The sequence below is a fragment of the Sinocyclocheilus rhinocerous genome, unplaced genomic scaffold, assembly GCF_001515625.1.
Source record: "Sinocyclocheilus rhinocerous isolate Xijiao unplaced genomic scaffold, SAMN03320098_v1.1 scaffold1591, whole genome shotgun sequence".
NCBI classification, from domain to species: domain Eukaryota; kingdom Metazoa; phylum Chordata; class Actinopteri; order Cypriniformes; family Cyprinidae; genus Sinocyclocheilus; species Sinocyclocheilus rhinocerous.
Window position 1 is genome coordinate 141494 of NW_015652264.1, and position 17470 is coordinate 158963.

General features: G+C 33.9%; 2 protein-coding genes across 2 annotated transcripts in view; one reads left to right on the forward strand and one right to left on the reverse strand.

Moving 5' to 3' along the window:
* Window positions 1-5092: 5092 nt before the first annotated feature.
* LOC107714203 (sodium-dependent phosphate transport protein 2B-like) lies at window positions 5093-12166 on the reverse strand. The gene is made up of 13 exons (XM_016519971.1): window positions 11932-12166; window positions 10710-10773; window positions 10531-10641; window positions 9358-9486; window positions 8696-8839; window positions 8201-8312; window positions 7760-7955; window positions 7461-7556; window positions 7259-7346; window positions 6998-7165; window positions 6722-6838; window positions 5751-5875; window positions 5093-5663 (listed from the first exon to the last, which is right to left on the reverse strand). The coding sequence occupies exons 2-13, from the start codon at window positions 10768-10770 to the stop codon at window positions 5103-5105; spliced, it is 1908 nt and encodes a 635-aa protein (XP_016375457.1). The 5' UTR covers window positions 10771-10773; window positions 11932-12166; the 3' UTR covers window positions 5093-5102.
* A 3969-nt stretch (window positions 12167-16135) lies between these two features.
* Window positions 16136-17470, forward strand: part of LOC107714198 (OCIA domain-containing protein 1-like) — a 4008-nt gene continuing 2673 nt past the window's right edge. The window contains exons 1-4 of the mRNA XM_016519968.1: window positions 16136-16180; window positions 16475-16559; window positions 16653-16706; window positions 17288-17335. Of these exons, the coding sequence (XP_016375454.1) occupies window positions 16136-16180; window positions 16475-16559; window positions 16653-16706; window positions 17288-17335 (232 nt within the window). The remainder of the gene's footprint in view (window positions 16181-16474; window positions 16560-16652; window positions 16707-17287; window positions 17336-17470) is intronic.

Sequence of the window (17470 nt, forward strand, 5' to 3'; positions counted from 1 at the left end):
GATCTGACGTGGTGGGGCAGTTAAAAAGGATGTTATTAAGTCTTTAAAAGTTAAGAGTATAATAACAAGTTTAAGTTTTCACCTCTTTCAATAGTATACGTTCCAGTAATCATTATGAAAGCACGTATAAATAAATTTTAATCTACATATTATGTGTGGTCTAATTAATGCGATAGATCTGCGATACCAACTAAAGCACTTTCACATCACCAGATGGCAGTATTGTTTCACTATAGAAATGCGTTATACCACACTGGAGAAAAACGCTTAGAGGATTTACTACGAAACAATTTTCACTCAGAAATTGCTAGTAAATCTCACAAATAACGACAACTAAAACAGCAAGTAGTAGCACATTGAATTTCATTATATTACATTTTCATTACATATAGGGAGGGCGGGGTGATTTGAGCCTGTGGGGAAGTTGAGCCACCCCTTGTTTCTAGACAACCTTAAACAAAATTGGTGATATGACCACACATATTTGAAGAGTTAACCATTTTACTGACCCTGTGATGGAGAGAGGCCCATTTGAGAATAATTTGTAACTACATTTAGGTTCAAAAAACTGTTTTTTTGTTTTTTTTGCTGTTCAAAGTGATTTTTTTTTTATGTTCAAGGACTCATGCTTCTTGTGTCTGAACAATTACAGACAAATCTGAAAAAATATCACACAAGTGTTTGTGGTTTAGGAAGTTAGAATATGAGGCTATACTCTATGCATGATGTTAGCTCTAAACTGCTGGATACAAGTTTGTTAAAATGGTCGGAGTGGGGTAATTTGAGCCGACAGTCTTGGGGTAAGTTGAGCCAGTGGCTCACCCCTTCTTATGATTATAAAGTATAATTTTACTGTAATTCTACATGATATTTCACTAATTTTAGACCAAAATTGTTTTTATTTTGTTCTTTGTTTTGAACTTGATTTTGTTCTGAAAATTTTAAATCGGCCTTGTTTATGAAAATTGGCCATTGATGTTTATTGAAACTGTATTTTCTCGCAACAATTATAAGTGGGATGTTGAGTATATTAGCCCAGTTCTGTAAGGTCAACTGCAGTCAGTTTTTTTTTTTTTTATTCTTCAATTTGAACTTTATTTTGTTCAGAATTTTAAAAATAATTTAAAATAAATTTTATTTTAATTTTCAAAGTTGTGAACTGTATCTTTAAATAAAACTTTTTAGAAGTCATCCATCCATCCATTCCATTATCCAAACCTATGTCCTTATTAGGTTAGTGGGGAGCTGGATCCTAACCAGCGTCTTGAGCCACAGGCGAGGAAAATCCCTGCATGAAAGGCTAGTCCATCTCAAGGCTCACACATAGATTTTAAGAAGTCATTTTTATTGATTTTCTCTTCTTTTGATATACCATGAATGTTCAGTTTTACTTCAGCATAATCAATGGCACAGTTTAACTCCATGTGGCTCAACTTACCCTCCCTCTAGCTCAACTTACCCCTCACTGGGGGCAAGTTGAGCCAAGAGACCACTTTTTTTTGGAAAGCCATTAAAAAAAAATCAATGAAAAAGCACAAAAAATATAAACTGATTCTAGCTGCTGTATAATGTTGGCAGGCAGATTCGACAGGATTTCAAATGTCTTAAGGAATAACAAGTTCGCTCTTTATCTTGATCTTATCATGATGTCACTCAATGTTCCCAAAGAGTACGAGTGAACAAAAAGCAACACAAATTGCTGAGATCAAAATCTTGTATATCACTAATTGTCCCCAGCTTACTCTTCAGGAAACCTTGCACTTGGACTTTTGTCTCTTTGGTATTAGTCAACAACATGGCAATATATGGACCCTTTTTACAGAGTGTTATGACACATTTCAACAGTCATCAGCATCATAAATCCATGTTTTTTTTTCTTTCTTCTGACTGCCGTTATCAATCACTCTCCTCTTTTTGAAAGATATGAAAACACTATCATGGAGTGAGTTTCTACCAGGCTATACAGAAGCTATTTACACCTGTTTGCAAGGAAAGAAAATGAAAAAAAAAAAAAGTAATGTCAAAACATTGCTTTGGTCAACAACTTATTACTAATAACTAATAAGTTGCAAATCATTAGTTATAATTTGGTGAGACATTTATTTTGAAACACATGTAACAACTTGCCTAGCATGCTAAATGCCTTGTTCAGTTGTCAGTTAAAATCTACCTTCATTATATGTTCACTTGTTTATTAGGTAATAGTTTTAGTTTTAGTATTAGCACTGATACACATTCAAAAATAAATAAATCTGTCTTATTAAAACCCAGTCACTAAACCCCCTTTCATTACTCAACAAATTCAAACATGTAAAATGCAAATACAAAAAAAAATTTTTTTTGCAATCTATAGCCATGGTTTGTAATCAGAAGGTTGCTAGTTTTATCTAAACAAGGAGCTAGTCATGATCATCACTGATCCCACTAAACCCCAGGCCCTTGACCCAGCAGGCTGACCAGTAAGAAGCCTAGGGCACTATGGATAATGTGCCTGCTAAATGACTACTTACATAATGATTTTATATTTTGCCCTTCATTAATTGAACCGCAATAATAACAAGAGTTCATTAAGTCTTAAAGTACATTTTAATTACTTAACATAATTTTTAATTACATAGCATAACGTTGCCTTAAAATGACATCACATTTTAAGACAATCTGATATCTTATGGGCATACATATACTGTACATTTAAACTATTTATAAGCAATTAAAAATATATGGAAATATACGTGATCAAAATCTGATCTGGAAAAAGATCAATGCCACTGCCTGGTACCGGCCATTTATACAAATATGTATAGATGTATGGTAAGTTATTTGTATGGTATTTGAATTTGGGATTTCAGTCAACTGTCCCTTTAATGGCATTGTAGTCATTTAACTCTCAAGTTACATTAATAATATGAATATATGCCTTCATATATAAAATACAATAGGCCACAAAGATCAGAAAGACAATACTTATGTTGTGTACATTGTATGAATTTGCAGTATTTTCCTGGCTACTAGTACTTTCACAGTAATTTTTACAGTAGTAGTTCTACAGTTGATCACAATTAAATGACAATAATGTGACTTCAAAGGCAATGGAAGCAGCAGGAAATATTCATGTTGTGTACACTGTAAAACCCTGTGTGATTTGCTGTACATCCGTGGCTTCTAGTACTTTCACAGTAATTTTTACATTAATCAACTCATCACAATTACACTGAAATACCTTGACTTCAAAGTGAACAAGAGCAGGAAATGACAGAGATGCAGAGATTTTTTACGGTAAAATTCCGGCAACCACAGCTGCCGTTTTTTTACCGTAAATTTTACGGAATTTTTTTTACAGTGTATAATAGATTTTGTTTGTGTGATAGCTGGCATTTATTTCCACTTAGAGGTATTAAAAACAAATGTATGCTTTTCATGTTGACACAAATAAAAGAACAATCGGAAAATCTCACAATATATAACATTAGATTATATATTTAACAATAACATGTACAAAATCCTGTACAAAATAGCATCTTTGTATAAAAATATGAAGCAAAATAAATGTAAGACTTTAAAAATAAATGGTAAAATTAAATAATGAAATTAAATTGGTTTCCTCTTTATTCTTGCTCTAAAGTCCACTGATATAACCTGTCGACTCCAGGTATTAAAAATCAAAACCAGTTGGATGAGTTGGATATGTTCAGTAATAACCTATAATGCTCTGTTTCACTCTATAAAGAGGTTGCTTTGAGGATTTCACAACTGTCTGCCATTTTCTTGGCCTCCTTGATCTTTGTCATATTGGTCATTAATTTTTACATTAATCAACTCATCACAATTACACTGAAATACCTTGACTTCAAAGTGAACAAGAGCAGGAAATGACAGAGATGCAGAGACTTTCCTCTAGAATAACAATGATTATCTGTGTCAACATTAATTCCTCCTTGTTTATATAAGAATATAATATTTCTGTACATACTAGAGTAAAACATGTCTACAACATTATGCTCAGACATAAAATTCAGTCTTACATTCTCTTAACACAGTGCAACCAGTTGTGTTTTGTAACACTTAAAATTCTGAATACAGTAATTTACCATTAGAAAGAGGATAATAGACAGATCAGAGTTAAAATCTGATTTAAAACATGTTTTACACTGTAAAAAATGACCGTGAATTTAACGGTAAAAGACTGTAAAAATGCTACCCAGCAGCGAGCGGCCATCGTGGTAACCACTCGATCCCATGGTTCAAGAGAGTGGGCCCATAGTGGTAGGAAGTCCCAAGACTGGAGAATGGAAGGAAGCCACTGAGGTTTGTGCTTCTGTAGACTGTTAACAACGATAATGAAGATCAGAACGGCCACTATGGGAACAAGAACGCCCACAAGGACCAGCCAACCAGCTAAAGACAGGCTGAAGACCACTAGAGGGAAAGCGAAGAAGCAGAAGATGATGTAAAAGCCTGAAAACCAACGGTATTGAGCTGTTAGTTGACCAAGAGCCTTCGCCATTCGAATGGGGAGACTTGTGAAAGGGATTGGGTACCACAGCAAAATCCCAGAGAGGTTGAAGACGGTGAAAAACTGTATTGGACATTACATGTAATTTTATGTAACATTATGTAATTTTTGGAAGTGAAAAAGACCTATAATTTACAGTGAATAACCGTAAATTGACATTCCCAGAATTCCCTGCGTTACATTTCAAATTTTAGGGAATTTTTTTTACAGTGTATAATAGATTTTGTTTGTGTGATAGCTGGCATTTATTTCCACTTAGAAGTATTAAAAACAAATGTATGCTTTTCATGTTGACACAAATAAAAGAACAATCGGAAAATCTCACAATATGTAACATTAGATTATATATTTAACAATAACATGTACAAAATCCTGTACAAAATAGCATCTTTGTATAAAAATAAGAAGCAAAATAAATTTAAGACTTTAAAAATAAATGGTAAAATTAAATAATGAAATTAAATTGGTTTCCTCCTTATTCTTGCTCTAAAGTCCACTGATATAACTTGTCGACTCCAGGTATAAAAAATCAAAACCAGTTGGATGAGTTGGATATGTTCAGTAATAACCTATAATGCTCTGTTTCACTCTATAAAGAGGTTGCTTTGAGGATTTCACAACTGTCTGACATTTTCTTGGCCTCCTTGATCTTTGTCATATTGGTCATTGTCGAATTGTCATACATCTCAATTTCCTGATCCATGTTTTCATGTTTTCCCATTTCTTCATTTTCTCCCGTAGCATTGCAGCACTTGCAGCAACAGCAGCAGCGAGCGGCCATCGTGGTAACCACTCGATCCCATGGTTCAAGAGAGTGGGCCCATAGTGGAAGGAAGTCCCAAGACTGAAGAATGGAAGGAAGCCACTGAGGTTTGTGCTTCTGTAGACTGTTAACAACGATAATGAAGATCAGAACGGCCACTATGGGAACAAGAACGCCCACAAGGACCAGCCAACCAGCTAAAGACAGGCTGAAGACCACTAGAGGGAAAGCGAAGAAGCAGAAGATGATGTAAAAGCCTGAAAACCAACGGTATTGAGCTGTTAGTTGACCAAGAGCCTTCGCCATTCGAATGGGGAGACTTGTGAAAGGGATTGGGTACCACAGCAAAATCCCAGAGAGGTTGAAGAAGAGATGAACCAAGGCGATCTAATGGCGAGAAGAGTAACACCATCAAATATGGACTGGGTGTGTGAGTGTGATCGTGAATATGTTTGAATATATATGTTAGCTAACCTGTAATGAATTTCCAAGTGTTTCCCCTGGACTAGCCATGGCGGCTAATATTGCTGTAGTAGTTGTTCCAATATTGGATCCAAGGGAAAGAGGATATGCTCTTTCAATTTTTATAACACCAATACCTGAGACCAGAAGGAACACAAATTTCATTATAAAGTCAACTACCAAATGCTAAGTGTAGGAGCGTTATTAAATAGTTAAATACACCCAAAAGTTTTTTGAAAAAAAGAAAAATAATTTTAAAAAAGTTACATTTGTTTCCCATTAATTCATAGCAAAATAAATGAAAAAAGATAACAAGCAACAGAAAAATCAAAACTACTGTCTTAAAGCCAAAACTGATGGCATTATTTACTCACTCCCATGTTGTTCCAAACATTTTTGACATTCTTTTTAATGCAATTGCAATAAATGGTGACTTTTGGGGCTTAAAAAAAAAGTTTCATAAAAGCAGTCCATATTATTTATTATGACAGACTAAAATTTAAGCTGTTATGCACATTCATGAGAGAAGTACATGTCTAATTCATGCTTAAATCAGGGTTATTGTAACTAAAACTAAAACTAAAACCATAAAAATCATTAAAAAATCATAAAATCATACCAAAAAAAACAAAACAAAACAAAATTGTTACTTGAAATACAAAATGTTAAGCTTATTTAATTTCAGCTAGTTGCCAAGATGTCTTATTTTCATTTGGTTTAACTTGAAGTACTAAATTAATAAAAAATTAATAAAATAAAATTAATAAATAAAAATTAATAAAAAATCTAGACATAATAATAATAATAATGGCAAAAAAAGGAAAAGAAAGAAAAATAAATAAATTAATGATTCATTTTCAATTCTCAAGTCCAACATTTCTCTTTTTGTGTTCCACAAAAGAATGGGTTTGGAAAAACATGAGGGTAAGGAAATAATGCTAAACTTTGACAATAGAAGACAATGAATATATGGTTGTACTGACCAACAAGAGGAGTTATAGCCGAGGTAAAGACAGAACTGCTCTGGACAATAAAAGTAATTCCTGCGCCAACCACCATTGCAATGTATCCAGTCAGCCATGCAAATGGAAATGGAAAATCTGTGCATACAAAAACAATAAATACATAAAATACAAAAACAAAATATATTATAGTAACATTTAAATTCCAGCTTTACTCATTTTTATTTTGCTTATTTGAACAGGAGTTCAAACTTCTAGATCTGCTCTCTGGTTCTAAAATATCTCAAGGATGCTGACCAGTGTTCATTATCTTCTTGATGACAACAGCAACCTGGCCCTTGAGCATCGAGTTGAGCAGTTTCACAATCAAAATGAGGCAAGTGCACAGGATGAGCAGAGAACAAGCCAGCAGAATCAGACCAACCGCCAGGTCAGAAAGGTTTGTGTTCACAAAGATGTGATTGCCTGGAATAGAGAGAGACCACAGATGAGTGAGAGTGTCTGCTTGTTTCTGTATAGTGCATTAGTCTTTGCTGGATTATCAATATCAAAACTCACATTTTTTGATGTTTATAATTTCTGTAACATTTTTCAATTCCCAACAAGGAAAGTCGCTGCAGTTTGACGTTGTCACATTCTGGACAGTCTAGAAAAAACATTTTGTCAGTTGTAAAATATCAGAAAATCACAGCAGTTTTGCACGTCTACAAAATAAAATGGCTTTTTTTTTCTTCCATCTGACATGAATTAGAATAATTACCGTGTTTGAGGCTGTCTGGCACCAGACCTTGATGAGAGATTTGTTTTTAGCTTCAGGGTCTCCAGTTGCAATGCCGCTTATCACAGATTCATCCAGCTAAAAAAAAACAAAAAGGAATACATTTAAAATAATTATTTTTCATAACTAATCTCTTGTTTAAGATTACTAATCTTTGTGAATAGCAACCCTTGTAACTTTGTACTGTACAGAAGGGCAATACAAGTATGGGGTAATTCACTCTCTTTCTGTCCTGTTTTTAATGTTAGCTTCTTTCAACATACCGACACACTCATACATACCTCAATGATAGAGTGGGTGAGTGGATCAGTGATAACATTCAGAAGGGCTGGTGCATTTTCGCCACTCTGTATATTAAATGATTTGATTATGAGATCTGTGAGCTTCACCAGGTAACCTGTGGCGACTTCCAGTGGCAAAAGCACCAGGACAGAAAGCCAGTTAAAGAAATCATGCACGGTGGCTCCCGCAAATGCCCTGGACACAGAAAAGAGTCAGATCTCAAATGAATATCATCAATATCTTCAAAACTAAAATAGAATTACAATCTGTCATTATTTACACTCTAAAGTAACCTAAATAATGACCGAGTTTTCATTTTTTTGGGTGAACTGTCCCTTTAAGTGAATTTCTCTCTGAAACGTGAAATCTGTTCCTGGCTCATGTAATGTTCTGCACAGTCATGATACATTATGAAGTTAATGTTGAAGCCTTGTCCTTACCTACGGAACTTGTTCCTGTCGCCAACTTGTGTCATGGCTACAACAGTATTTGTGACTGACGTGCCAATGTTGGTCCCCATAATAATAGGAACAGCAGTTGAGACCTCCAGCACTGTTGATAAGTTCAGATGCATTAAAAGTGAAATGTATTGACAAGGGTTACTCTGATAATGATTTGATTATGATTCTTTACAAAATAATGTGATCCATCAAGTCTGAAATCCAGATCAGATCAATTTTGACTTCGAATTATTCAAATATTTTGCTACAAAAATTTGCTGAAGACACAAATATAACAGTATAGTGAAGCAGGTGGATTTTTACAACTGACAGTTGAAGTCACATATGAAATACCCTTTACTGTATAAATAATATAATCAATTGCCATGCACTTTCATTTTTAGATGATGCATTCATTAATTCATTAATTTTTGCATTCCTAATCATACTCATCATTGATTCTGATGGTCAGTATTAGTTTGATTTGATACTCACATCCAGAGGAGACCATGCTGACCACAATAGATGAGGAAGTACTGGAGCTCTGGACTAGGAGTGTTACCAGCATCCCGATTACCAGACCTGCCAAAGGGTTTGATAGCACTGTATTCTCCTGGAAAATGTCCCCTGCTGTTTTACCTGAGGAAACACACGTCTGTGTTATGCATAACCCAAAACAATGAGATTGTACTCTTAGGAATTGCTCAAGTAAAACCAAAAGGCATTTGACCCTAGCCATAGGACAATATTTCAAGGTCCACAAAGAACTTTTTATGTGTGGGATAATCCATACAGATAATTCTGTCATCATCAGATAATTCTGAAACCTGTCTGAGATAAAATAAGATATTTTGAAGAATGTTGGGAACCAAACAGTTTCGGATCCCATTGACTTCCATTATAATTGTTTTGTCCTTACAGTGGAAGTCAATGGTAACCAAACAGTATCTCCTTTTACATTCCACAGAAGAAAGCCATACAGGTTTGTTTGGAACAGCATAAGGGTGAGTAAATGATGACAGAATTATCATTTTTTGGGTGGAGTAACAATTTAAAGCAACAAGAAACCAATGCACTGATCTGAACCTAAAATGTGATTCTTTTCACAACCTAACAACCATTGAAAGTGTTATTAAAGTGTTTATTTCAATGTATACCTCCAACAAGCTGGAAAGCTGAGCTGAGGATGTCCAGTGAGCAAACAAACATGTACAGCAAACCAACCAGCAGAATCAGCTTTGCTGCGTTGATTAGAACTCTTAAGATCTTCCCTTTAATGTCCAGATCTAAACAGTTAACAGACGGAAAGAGAGCAAATAAGACAATAATATATGTGTGTGTGTGTGTGTGTGTGTGTGTGTGTGACTGTGTGTGTGTGTGTGTGTGTGTGTGTAATATATGTGCATATATATACACATAATGCAACAGTTTACGGAAACTTTAGACATAATATATAAAAATATATATTTTTAAAAGTTAGCTTTTTTTGAGTATCAAATTTGATACATCAGGCATTTATGGTTCATATGATATAATGCATATTGAAAATATGGAGCTCATACTTGAGGAAGAAAGAAACACATCAGGCTCAAAGAGAATTTCAAGTCAGTTGCTGATATTTATACGAAGTATAAGTATTCTGATAGCTTGTCATCTATGAGATTTGTATAACAGTATAGCAGTATAGCAGCACTACTTACATAAAATATAAATAAACATCAGTTGTCATCCTTTATCTCCCAATAATATGTCTTAGTAAGATAATATTTAAATGTTTTTAAAAGTTTTATAATAGGCTCTGTAGTTTTAATTGTGGGGGTCAAAACATATAATGCAATGTAATATAATGATGATCGAGAGATGTACAAATAAACGTTCCTTAAAAGCCTGATGCATAATCTTTTTTTTTTTTTCTAAAAAATGATGTATGGATAATCAAATAAATGTAAGTTGCTTCAGTCCAATCAGTGTCCATCTTGAAATATTACTGACATTATAAAAGTTATTCTTATGTTTATTTTGTATACTCAGTAAAGATTTCACAGCAAAAAGACATGTGTACCACAACCAAAAGGAGAACGTTTTTACAAATATACTAAAAGGACTTTTGATGAAAAAGTATCAATCAGACGACAGAAGGCATGTAGAAGATTGTGTACAACAGGTTTTTCATGTTTTGATCAAAGTTTTGATCAAGTTCATCATTTAGAGGCCTTATACATATGTGTATCAAATATGTGACCCTGGACCACAAAACCAGTCTTAAGTCGCTGGGGTATATTTGGTTTTGTAAGGTCACTGCCAGCCTTATGTGCAAACATTCAGCATACCTTCCCATTTAACCCCTGTGTCTTGCAATTCAAGCATTTCCCAGGGATCCTCCTCAATCAGAGCCACTGTGGATAGAGCTGGGGCCATGGACAGAGACTTCTTTCTGGGAACTGAGAGATGACGTAAGACGTGAAAGATTTTGATACACAATTTATACTTAGATATTGACTGTACATACCGTCAAGTGTTTCTTTTGGCTTCTCCTCAGATTCATCCTCTTGCTTTGGTCGTGGTGCCATTGTCTGTGAAATATAAATATCAATTCTGTTTTATTGGTTCTTTTTCAATGTTATGGACTGAATAGTTTGTAATTGCTTGCTGCATCTTCTGTATTGTACAAATGTAATGGTAATGCTATCTAATAATTCAATTTTCATAACTGTCAGTGATACTCCAGTCAGGTTCTATAAAATGTGGAAGTCTTTTAATGGTGTGGGAAAATAACAAGATATGATATGAAAGCTAAATATGTACTATTCATTAAGACTTCTGTAATTCATATTATTTTAAATGATAAGAATTAGGAATTCTTACTATAAATTAAAAAATAATCTGAGTTTCAAAACTGTTTGTATAAAAAACAAAAAAAAACGTTGTATTTGTGTTTGTAAGTAAATGGACACAAGGCACAGAGCGTCACAATAATCAGAGCTTCCTCAATTGATCAAACTCACATGGTTTTATATTGATTTCTGTACTGTGCCAAATCATTTCCACACTGGCTTCAACACAATGCAAATGACTTTGTGGCTCATCATAGTTATTGCCAATATATACGAAAATCAAATGAATTTTAAAATATTACCAAATGATACAACAGATTACATCTTTGGATGTTGTGGTTTTATACCAGCTTTTAAAGTACAGTAAAACTATTTGGTTGGAATAGTGAGAAGTGTTTAGTATTTTCCTAGAAAGAATGAAATGATGATGATGCTGTTGCACAACAGGTTATTTTAGGATGAATTTTAAGTCTGTTGACATAATCAATAATAAGATCTGTATGCTATAATGGCACTTATAAAGACGATTTGAATTACTACACTATTTTCATACTCAGTTTAACGTTTATATTTATGTGATGTAAATATTATACAGTACATTACATTTTTTAACCTTACATGTATGCCGATCTGGCTCCATATACATGCACTTGTAATCCTCACTTTTTAAAAAACATAATACTTGCTTTTTATGCATAGAAGATGTTACAAAATCTCACTAAATTGTTTCTGTCTAAATTATAAATCTAACTAAATTATAAAATACTGGTATAAAAGTGTCGACATATTAATTAAATTAATTAAAATATACATTTTGAATATTAAGAATCTATTTTATATTTTAATTAATTAATATTTAATTAATATTTCAATTTTACTGACTTAAAAAACACTTACCTGAGGTGTAGTCAGGTTACCTGTGTTGGCTTCTGAAATGCTTGACTTATCAATGGTCAGATCCGTGTCCCCTCTCTACCTGTCTCAGCCCAAACCAGTGTACCCAGTGCAAGGTTGTTACTTTCAGACCTCAGCTGACAAAACTACAGCCTGAACAGAAGCACTTGTCTTGAAGGAGACCACTCTATGAGACACACACAAATTCTGCTGTTCTTCAGACTGGCTCAGTTCAACCTCTGCCCGGTCAGATGCATTTATAGCCCCCCAGCAGATCATTTAGGATTCCCCTGTCCAAGGTTTACCACGTCAGTGATAACACTCGGAAAGGGGAGTGTGTCTGTGTAGGCACGTGTATGTGTGTGCCCATTTATGCGCATGGTTCAAACTGTCTGAGCGTGGCATCAGATAACGACCGTGTGAAGGTGTCTGCTATTAAATGTCTGTGATATGAAAGACCTAATGTGCAATTGTGTTCGGTGATGTGCCCTGGGAACTATATATACCATATATATATGGTACACTCAGAAAAAAAGGTACAAAAGCTGTGACTGGGGCAGTACCTTTCAAAAGGTATTAATATGTGCCATGTACCATTTTAAGTACTTCCACTAAACATCAACCAATCCATATTACAGATATTTAGAACTAAAACTGAAATTAAAAAAAAATGATAAAAACTGTATAGATACATTTTTGAAAACTAAAATGACAAAAACACACAAAATTACTCAAACTTTAATGAAAATGTAAAAATAAAATCTAATTCAAAATATTAATACTACAATAGTACCTCAATGATACAACTTATTTTTGTACACTATTCACTATTCATTTTGTACACTGTTGTGTATTGTGTTTACACAACAGCTGACAATATATGCATATTTGAGTCCTGAAGGTCTTGTAAAAGAAATACATATTGTGCAGTACAATTTAAAATGTAATTTTTTTTATTTACATTCCAAATTTACAAAGTTACAAAATGCTATAAAATGTGACAAAATAATTCACCTAATGTTCCTCTTCCATAAAATCAACTAGGAGAGGCCTTAACCCAAAAATTAGCTATCTCCAAAAAGCCCAGAACTCCCTCTTTAAGATATGTGATATTTAAAACTATTTTAATATAGTAATAAAGATAATGTCCTCTGCAGAGGACAAAAATGAACTGCTGGTTCTCTTGAGAGTATGTGTGAGGACACAACTAGTGTGTGTGTGTGTGTGTGTGTCTGTCTGTGTGTGTGCACCTGGTATTCATCACGTTATGGGGACCAAATGTCCCCACAAGTATAGTAATACCAGTAAATTTTGACCTTGTGGGGACATTTTTGAGGTCCCCATGAGGAAACAAGCTTATAAATCATACAGAATGAATTTTTTTGAGAAAGTAAAATAGCACAAAGTTTCCTGTAAGGGGTAGGTTTCTGTGTGTGTGTGTGTGTGTGTGTGTGTGAACCCTGAATCTAGGACACTGATCAATAACATTCCTGTTGACCCTGCATTTGCACTGGATCACATGACAATCAGTTTCTGAATGAATGAGATCATTATTATGACGGTGAGGGAAACATCCATCCATCCATTTTCCAAACCATTTGTGTTTGCGAGGTTGCTGGGGCCTGTTCCAGCGTCTCGGGCCGTATGCGGGGAAACACCCTAGACAGATAACCAGTCCATCGCAGGGCAATGGGGGAAATCTCCCCTAATATATTTATATATAAGATGTCATATTAGGAATCATAGATTAGAATATAATAAAGCACTGTAAATCAAACTTAGTATAGTAATCAGCTCATGAGTTTTTCTCTCCCCACATCAAAACTCTGTACTAAAAGGAAGTTGTGACTTCAGAGTGAAACTGCAGTGCTCTCTGCTGGTTTAAAAGCACTGGTTAAGTAAGCATGACTCTCTGCTATTATGTCTTAACTTCCTTTGTGTAACTGAAAATAAACATTATTTATAGCGGTATCATATAATATGAGAAACCAGGCCTAGGTGTCACACTTTTTGCATCAAAACGATACAGTTACAGTACTTACTGAATGTGAATGTTGTGACAACATGCCCCAACAGTGCATATGGATGGGAACCAGTCTGTTTTTATTTTCATTTATTTATTTTTTGGCTAAATTTAAGCAGTTAAACCATAATGAATAGTAAATAATTTGTCAGAGTTTTTAATTTGGCGAGTGAAAGTACCATACAAATTTGTGTAGCCTAATAGACATCAAGTTCAAACAAAGTTAGTAAGGTACATGAAACGTCCCTTTATGACAATTACCTAATTATAAAGATGAAAGCTATAGATAGACAAAATTAATTGATTTTTAGAAATATAAGATATTTTGCACAGTTTATTTATTTTAAGTACAAATAGTGTATCCTTAGAACACAGTGCAGTAAAATAAGTTATACTTATGTCACGTTGTTACATGTGTTACTTGCTGTTTCTTTGTAATTAACTGTGAAATTTACTAGCAATTTTTAAGTCTTTTTTTTTTTTGCATCAATTTTCCAGTGTACACACAAACAGACAGACCCTATGACCTTAAAAGAGACAGTAGAGAAGCAATGCAATTCTGTTTGGAGCTGATCGATCACTGAATAAATGATTTTCCCAGTTTAGACTAATGGAGCCACCAACTGTTTTCAGTTCAGTTATCTCTCCTTTTCTAAAACCACCAGTTTTATAACCATTATTTATGATTATGAGACAGAGTACACAGATCTTTCTGTTATTAGCCTACTTGAAGTGACATATTTTGCTATAAATAAATAATCTAAGACTGACCTATGAAAACAGCATACACAATAATATTACACTCTAAAAAATGCTGGGTTAAATACAACCCAGTGCTGGGTAAAATAAACACAAAGACAAGACTGGGGTGCAGTAATCTACCTCAGATCAACTATTCATGCTCAGCTATGATTTGCATTAGGGAGCACAAGGTGTCAAAAGATGTAAAAGGAAAACATACACTCTAAAGAATGCTGGGTAAAATATGGACAAACCCAGCTATTGGGTTGTTTTGACCCAGTGGTTGGGTTACTACCCAGAAGGTTGGGTTAAACATTTCACTCAACCGCTGGGTCAAAACAACCCAATTGCTGGGTTTGTCCATATTTCACCCAGTGCTGGGTTGTATTTAACCCAGCATTTTTTAGAGTGTACTAATATTAGCAGAAAATATAAATAGCATATTATTGATGCATTAAGATCTTTCTCACCTTTTCTCCTATGCATAGAGATTCACATGTGAAAAATAACTAATGTAACTTCTAATCAGTGCTATTTTAGTAGATTTACATGCACATTATTATATTTATTAATATTTTGAGTTAGAGTTTATTTTTATATTTTCCGTTTTCATACATGCTTCATGTTTGTCATGTTTTTAATATTTCTAGCTTTAATTGATTTTATTTCAGATTTAGTTTTAGTAATGTAATACTTCAAATTAAACTTCAAACGTTATTTCAGTTAGTTGCCAACTAATCTTCTTAATCTTTTAATGAGTTTTTTTGTTTGTTTTAAATCTAATTTTAATATTTTATTTTATTTCAACTTTATTTCAATTACCAAAAACTATTTTTTAATAGTTTATTAAGTAATGTGCTTATATTTTCTGCATTACAATATGTCAACTCAATCACCCAAAGAAAAAATTAAATAGCTACTCACTTAAATAAGGGATATGCAAAATGGTTTTGTCAACACTGTATAAGTTTCAATAATAGACAATTCAACACATAGGGCTGGAAATCAACTTGAAACGATCCTGTAATAATTAATTAATTCATAATCAAATATTTGATCATGGTAGAGTAACAGACTGTCAGAAAGTAAATGAGCTGGGTCTATCTCATGTGTTCTTACACTCTAAAAAATCCTGGGTTATTTTTTTTTTAACCCAAATGCTGGGTTGAGCCTTTTGGGTCATTTTTTGGGTTATTTTTTCAGTGTTTGGCTAGTTTTTGTGTTACCCAGCTCCTGGGTCAAATGTAACAATCCAATGTTTGGGTAGTTTTTGTATTACTCAGATCCTGGGTCAGACGTAACCAAGTGGTTGTGTTATTTATCGCGGGGATTTTGTCTTCTCTTCTGGAGAGAACAGTTCTAAGCGCCATCGAATTGATGCATTTCTTCGGTAAAAGAGCAGCGGTATCCTCTAGTACTGCAGCCAAAGACATCGGATGTACAATGTACCAGCAGTCTCCAGCCGACCCTGAACGGCCAGGAAATACAGTCTTGGTGTGTTAGGTAACAAACATCACCTAAAAAGGCAGAAAATGAGTGATGTTGACAGGTTATGCACTGCAATGCTGATTGTAGTTGGCCTCTATAGTCTCACATATACAGTAGATCTGCTTGTGCATGAATGCATGCTAGATCTCATCTGTCTTACTAATACCACGTTTTTGGACATTTGTCGTGTTGATATTTTGTGGGGTTTAAAATGAAATGTCTATGTGGTGTTTAGCCTAAGTGTTCTAATAATAATAATAATAATAATATGTTTATGTGTATATGTATATGTAGGGTCCCACAGGAATTGACTACATCCCCACAGAGGAGGAGAGGAGGGTGTTCAGGGAGTGCAACCAGGAAAGCTTCTGGTACAGATGTGAGTGGAAATCCAGTGTTTTTAATCATTATTATGCTTGTGGTTTTATTGATATCATAAGTGAATTATGCTTCTGTCTTTACGTACATACAGCTCTTCCTATATCTGTCATCAGCATGGGCTTCACTCAGTTCCTTATCTCTAGAGGTGGGTTTATATTTCATGCATAGGATAACATGTGATGTTAGATAATGTCAACTATTAATTATGTACTGATATAATATAATATTCTAAATTTTTGCTCATTTAGTTGTTGTTTTTTTAAGTTGAAATTAAAGGGGTCATATGATGCGATTTCAAAAATACACAAAATAATGATCTTTAAAAAAGCATCATATGACCCCTTTAATACTTTTAATTACCATGGGTGCATTAAAGTGATCAAAAGTGAAATAAAAAAGTGACCAAATAAATGCTGTTCTTTGGAACATTCTATTCAACAAATATCCTGAAAAAAATATTTTCACAAAAATATTCTACAGCACAAATGCTGTTTCTTGAGCATTAAATCAGTATATTATAATGATTTCTGAAGAATCATGTGACACTGAAGGCAAATTTGAAATACAATAACAGTTATTTTAAATTATGATATATTTCACAATATTACTGTTTTTCTATATAACTGATCAAATAAATGCAGCCTTAGTGAGCATAAGAGACTTCTTCAAAAGCATTAAATAAATCTTTTTAACTTTTAAACAGTAGTGTAACTGTATTTGTTTCAGGTGCTCTTACAGCCTCCGGTAGATTTGTATCTTTGCCCAAAGTAGCTTGTGAGTAAAATTTACTTTATAAAACGGATAGTTCCGGTCCTTGATTCTGATTGGTTGAGCTGCGTTCGAAGCTACACCTTTGTTTACTTCTGTGTGTTGCTCGGCAACCACTTTGTTGGTTCCACAACTGTTTCT

Excerpts from the sequence above, each read along its gene's own strand:
- LOC107714203 (XM_016519971.1), bottom strand. The coding sequence starts at position 10,770 with ATGGCACCACGACCAAAGCAAGAGGATGAATCTGAGGAGAAGCCAAAA. Across the intron at positions 8,840-9,357 it reads AGCTTTCCAGCTTGTTGGAG|GTAAAACAGCAGGGGACATT; the intron begins GTATACATTGAA and ends GTGTTTCCTCAG. Across the intron at positions 5,876-6,721 it reads GGCTATAACTCCTCTTGTTG|GTATTGGTGTTATAAAAATT; the intron begins GTCAGTACAACC and ends TTCTGGTCTCAG.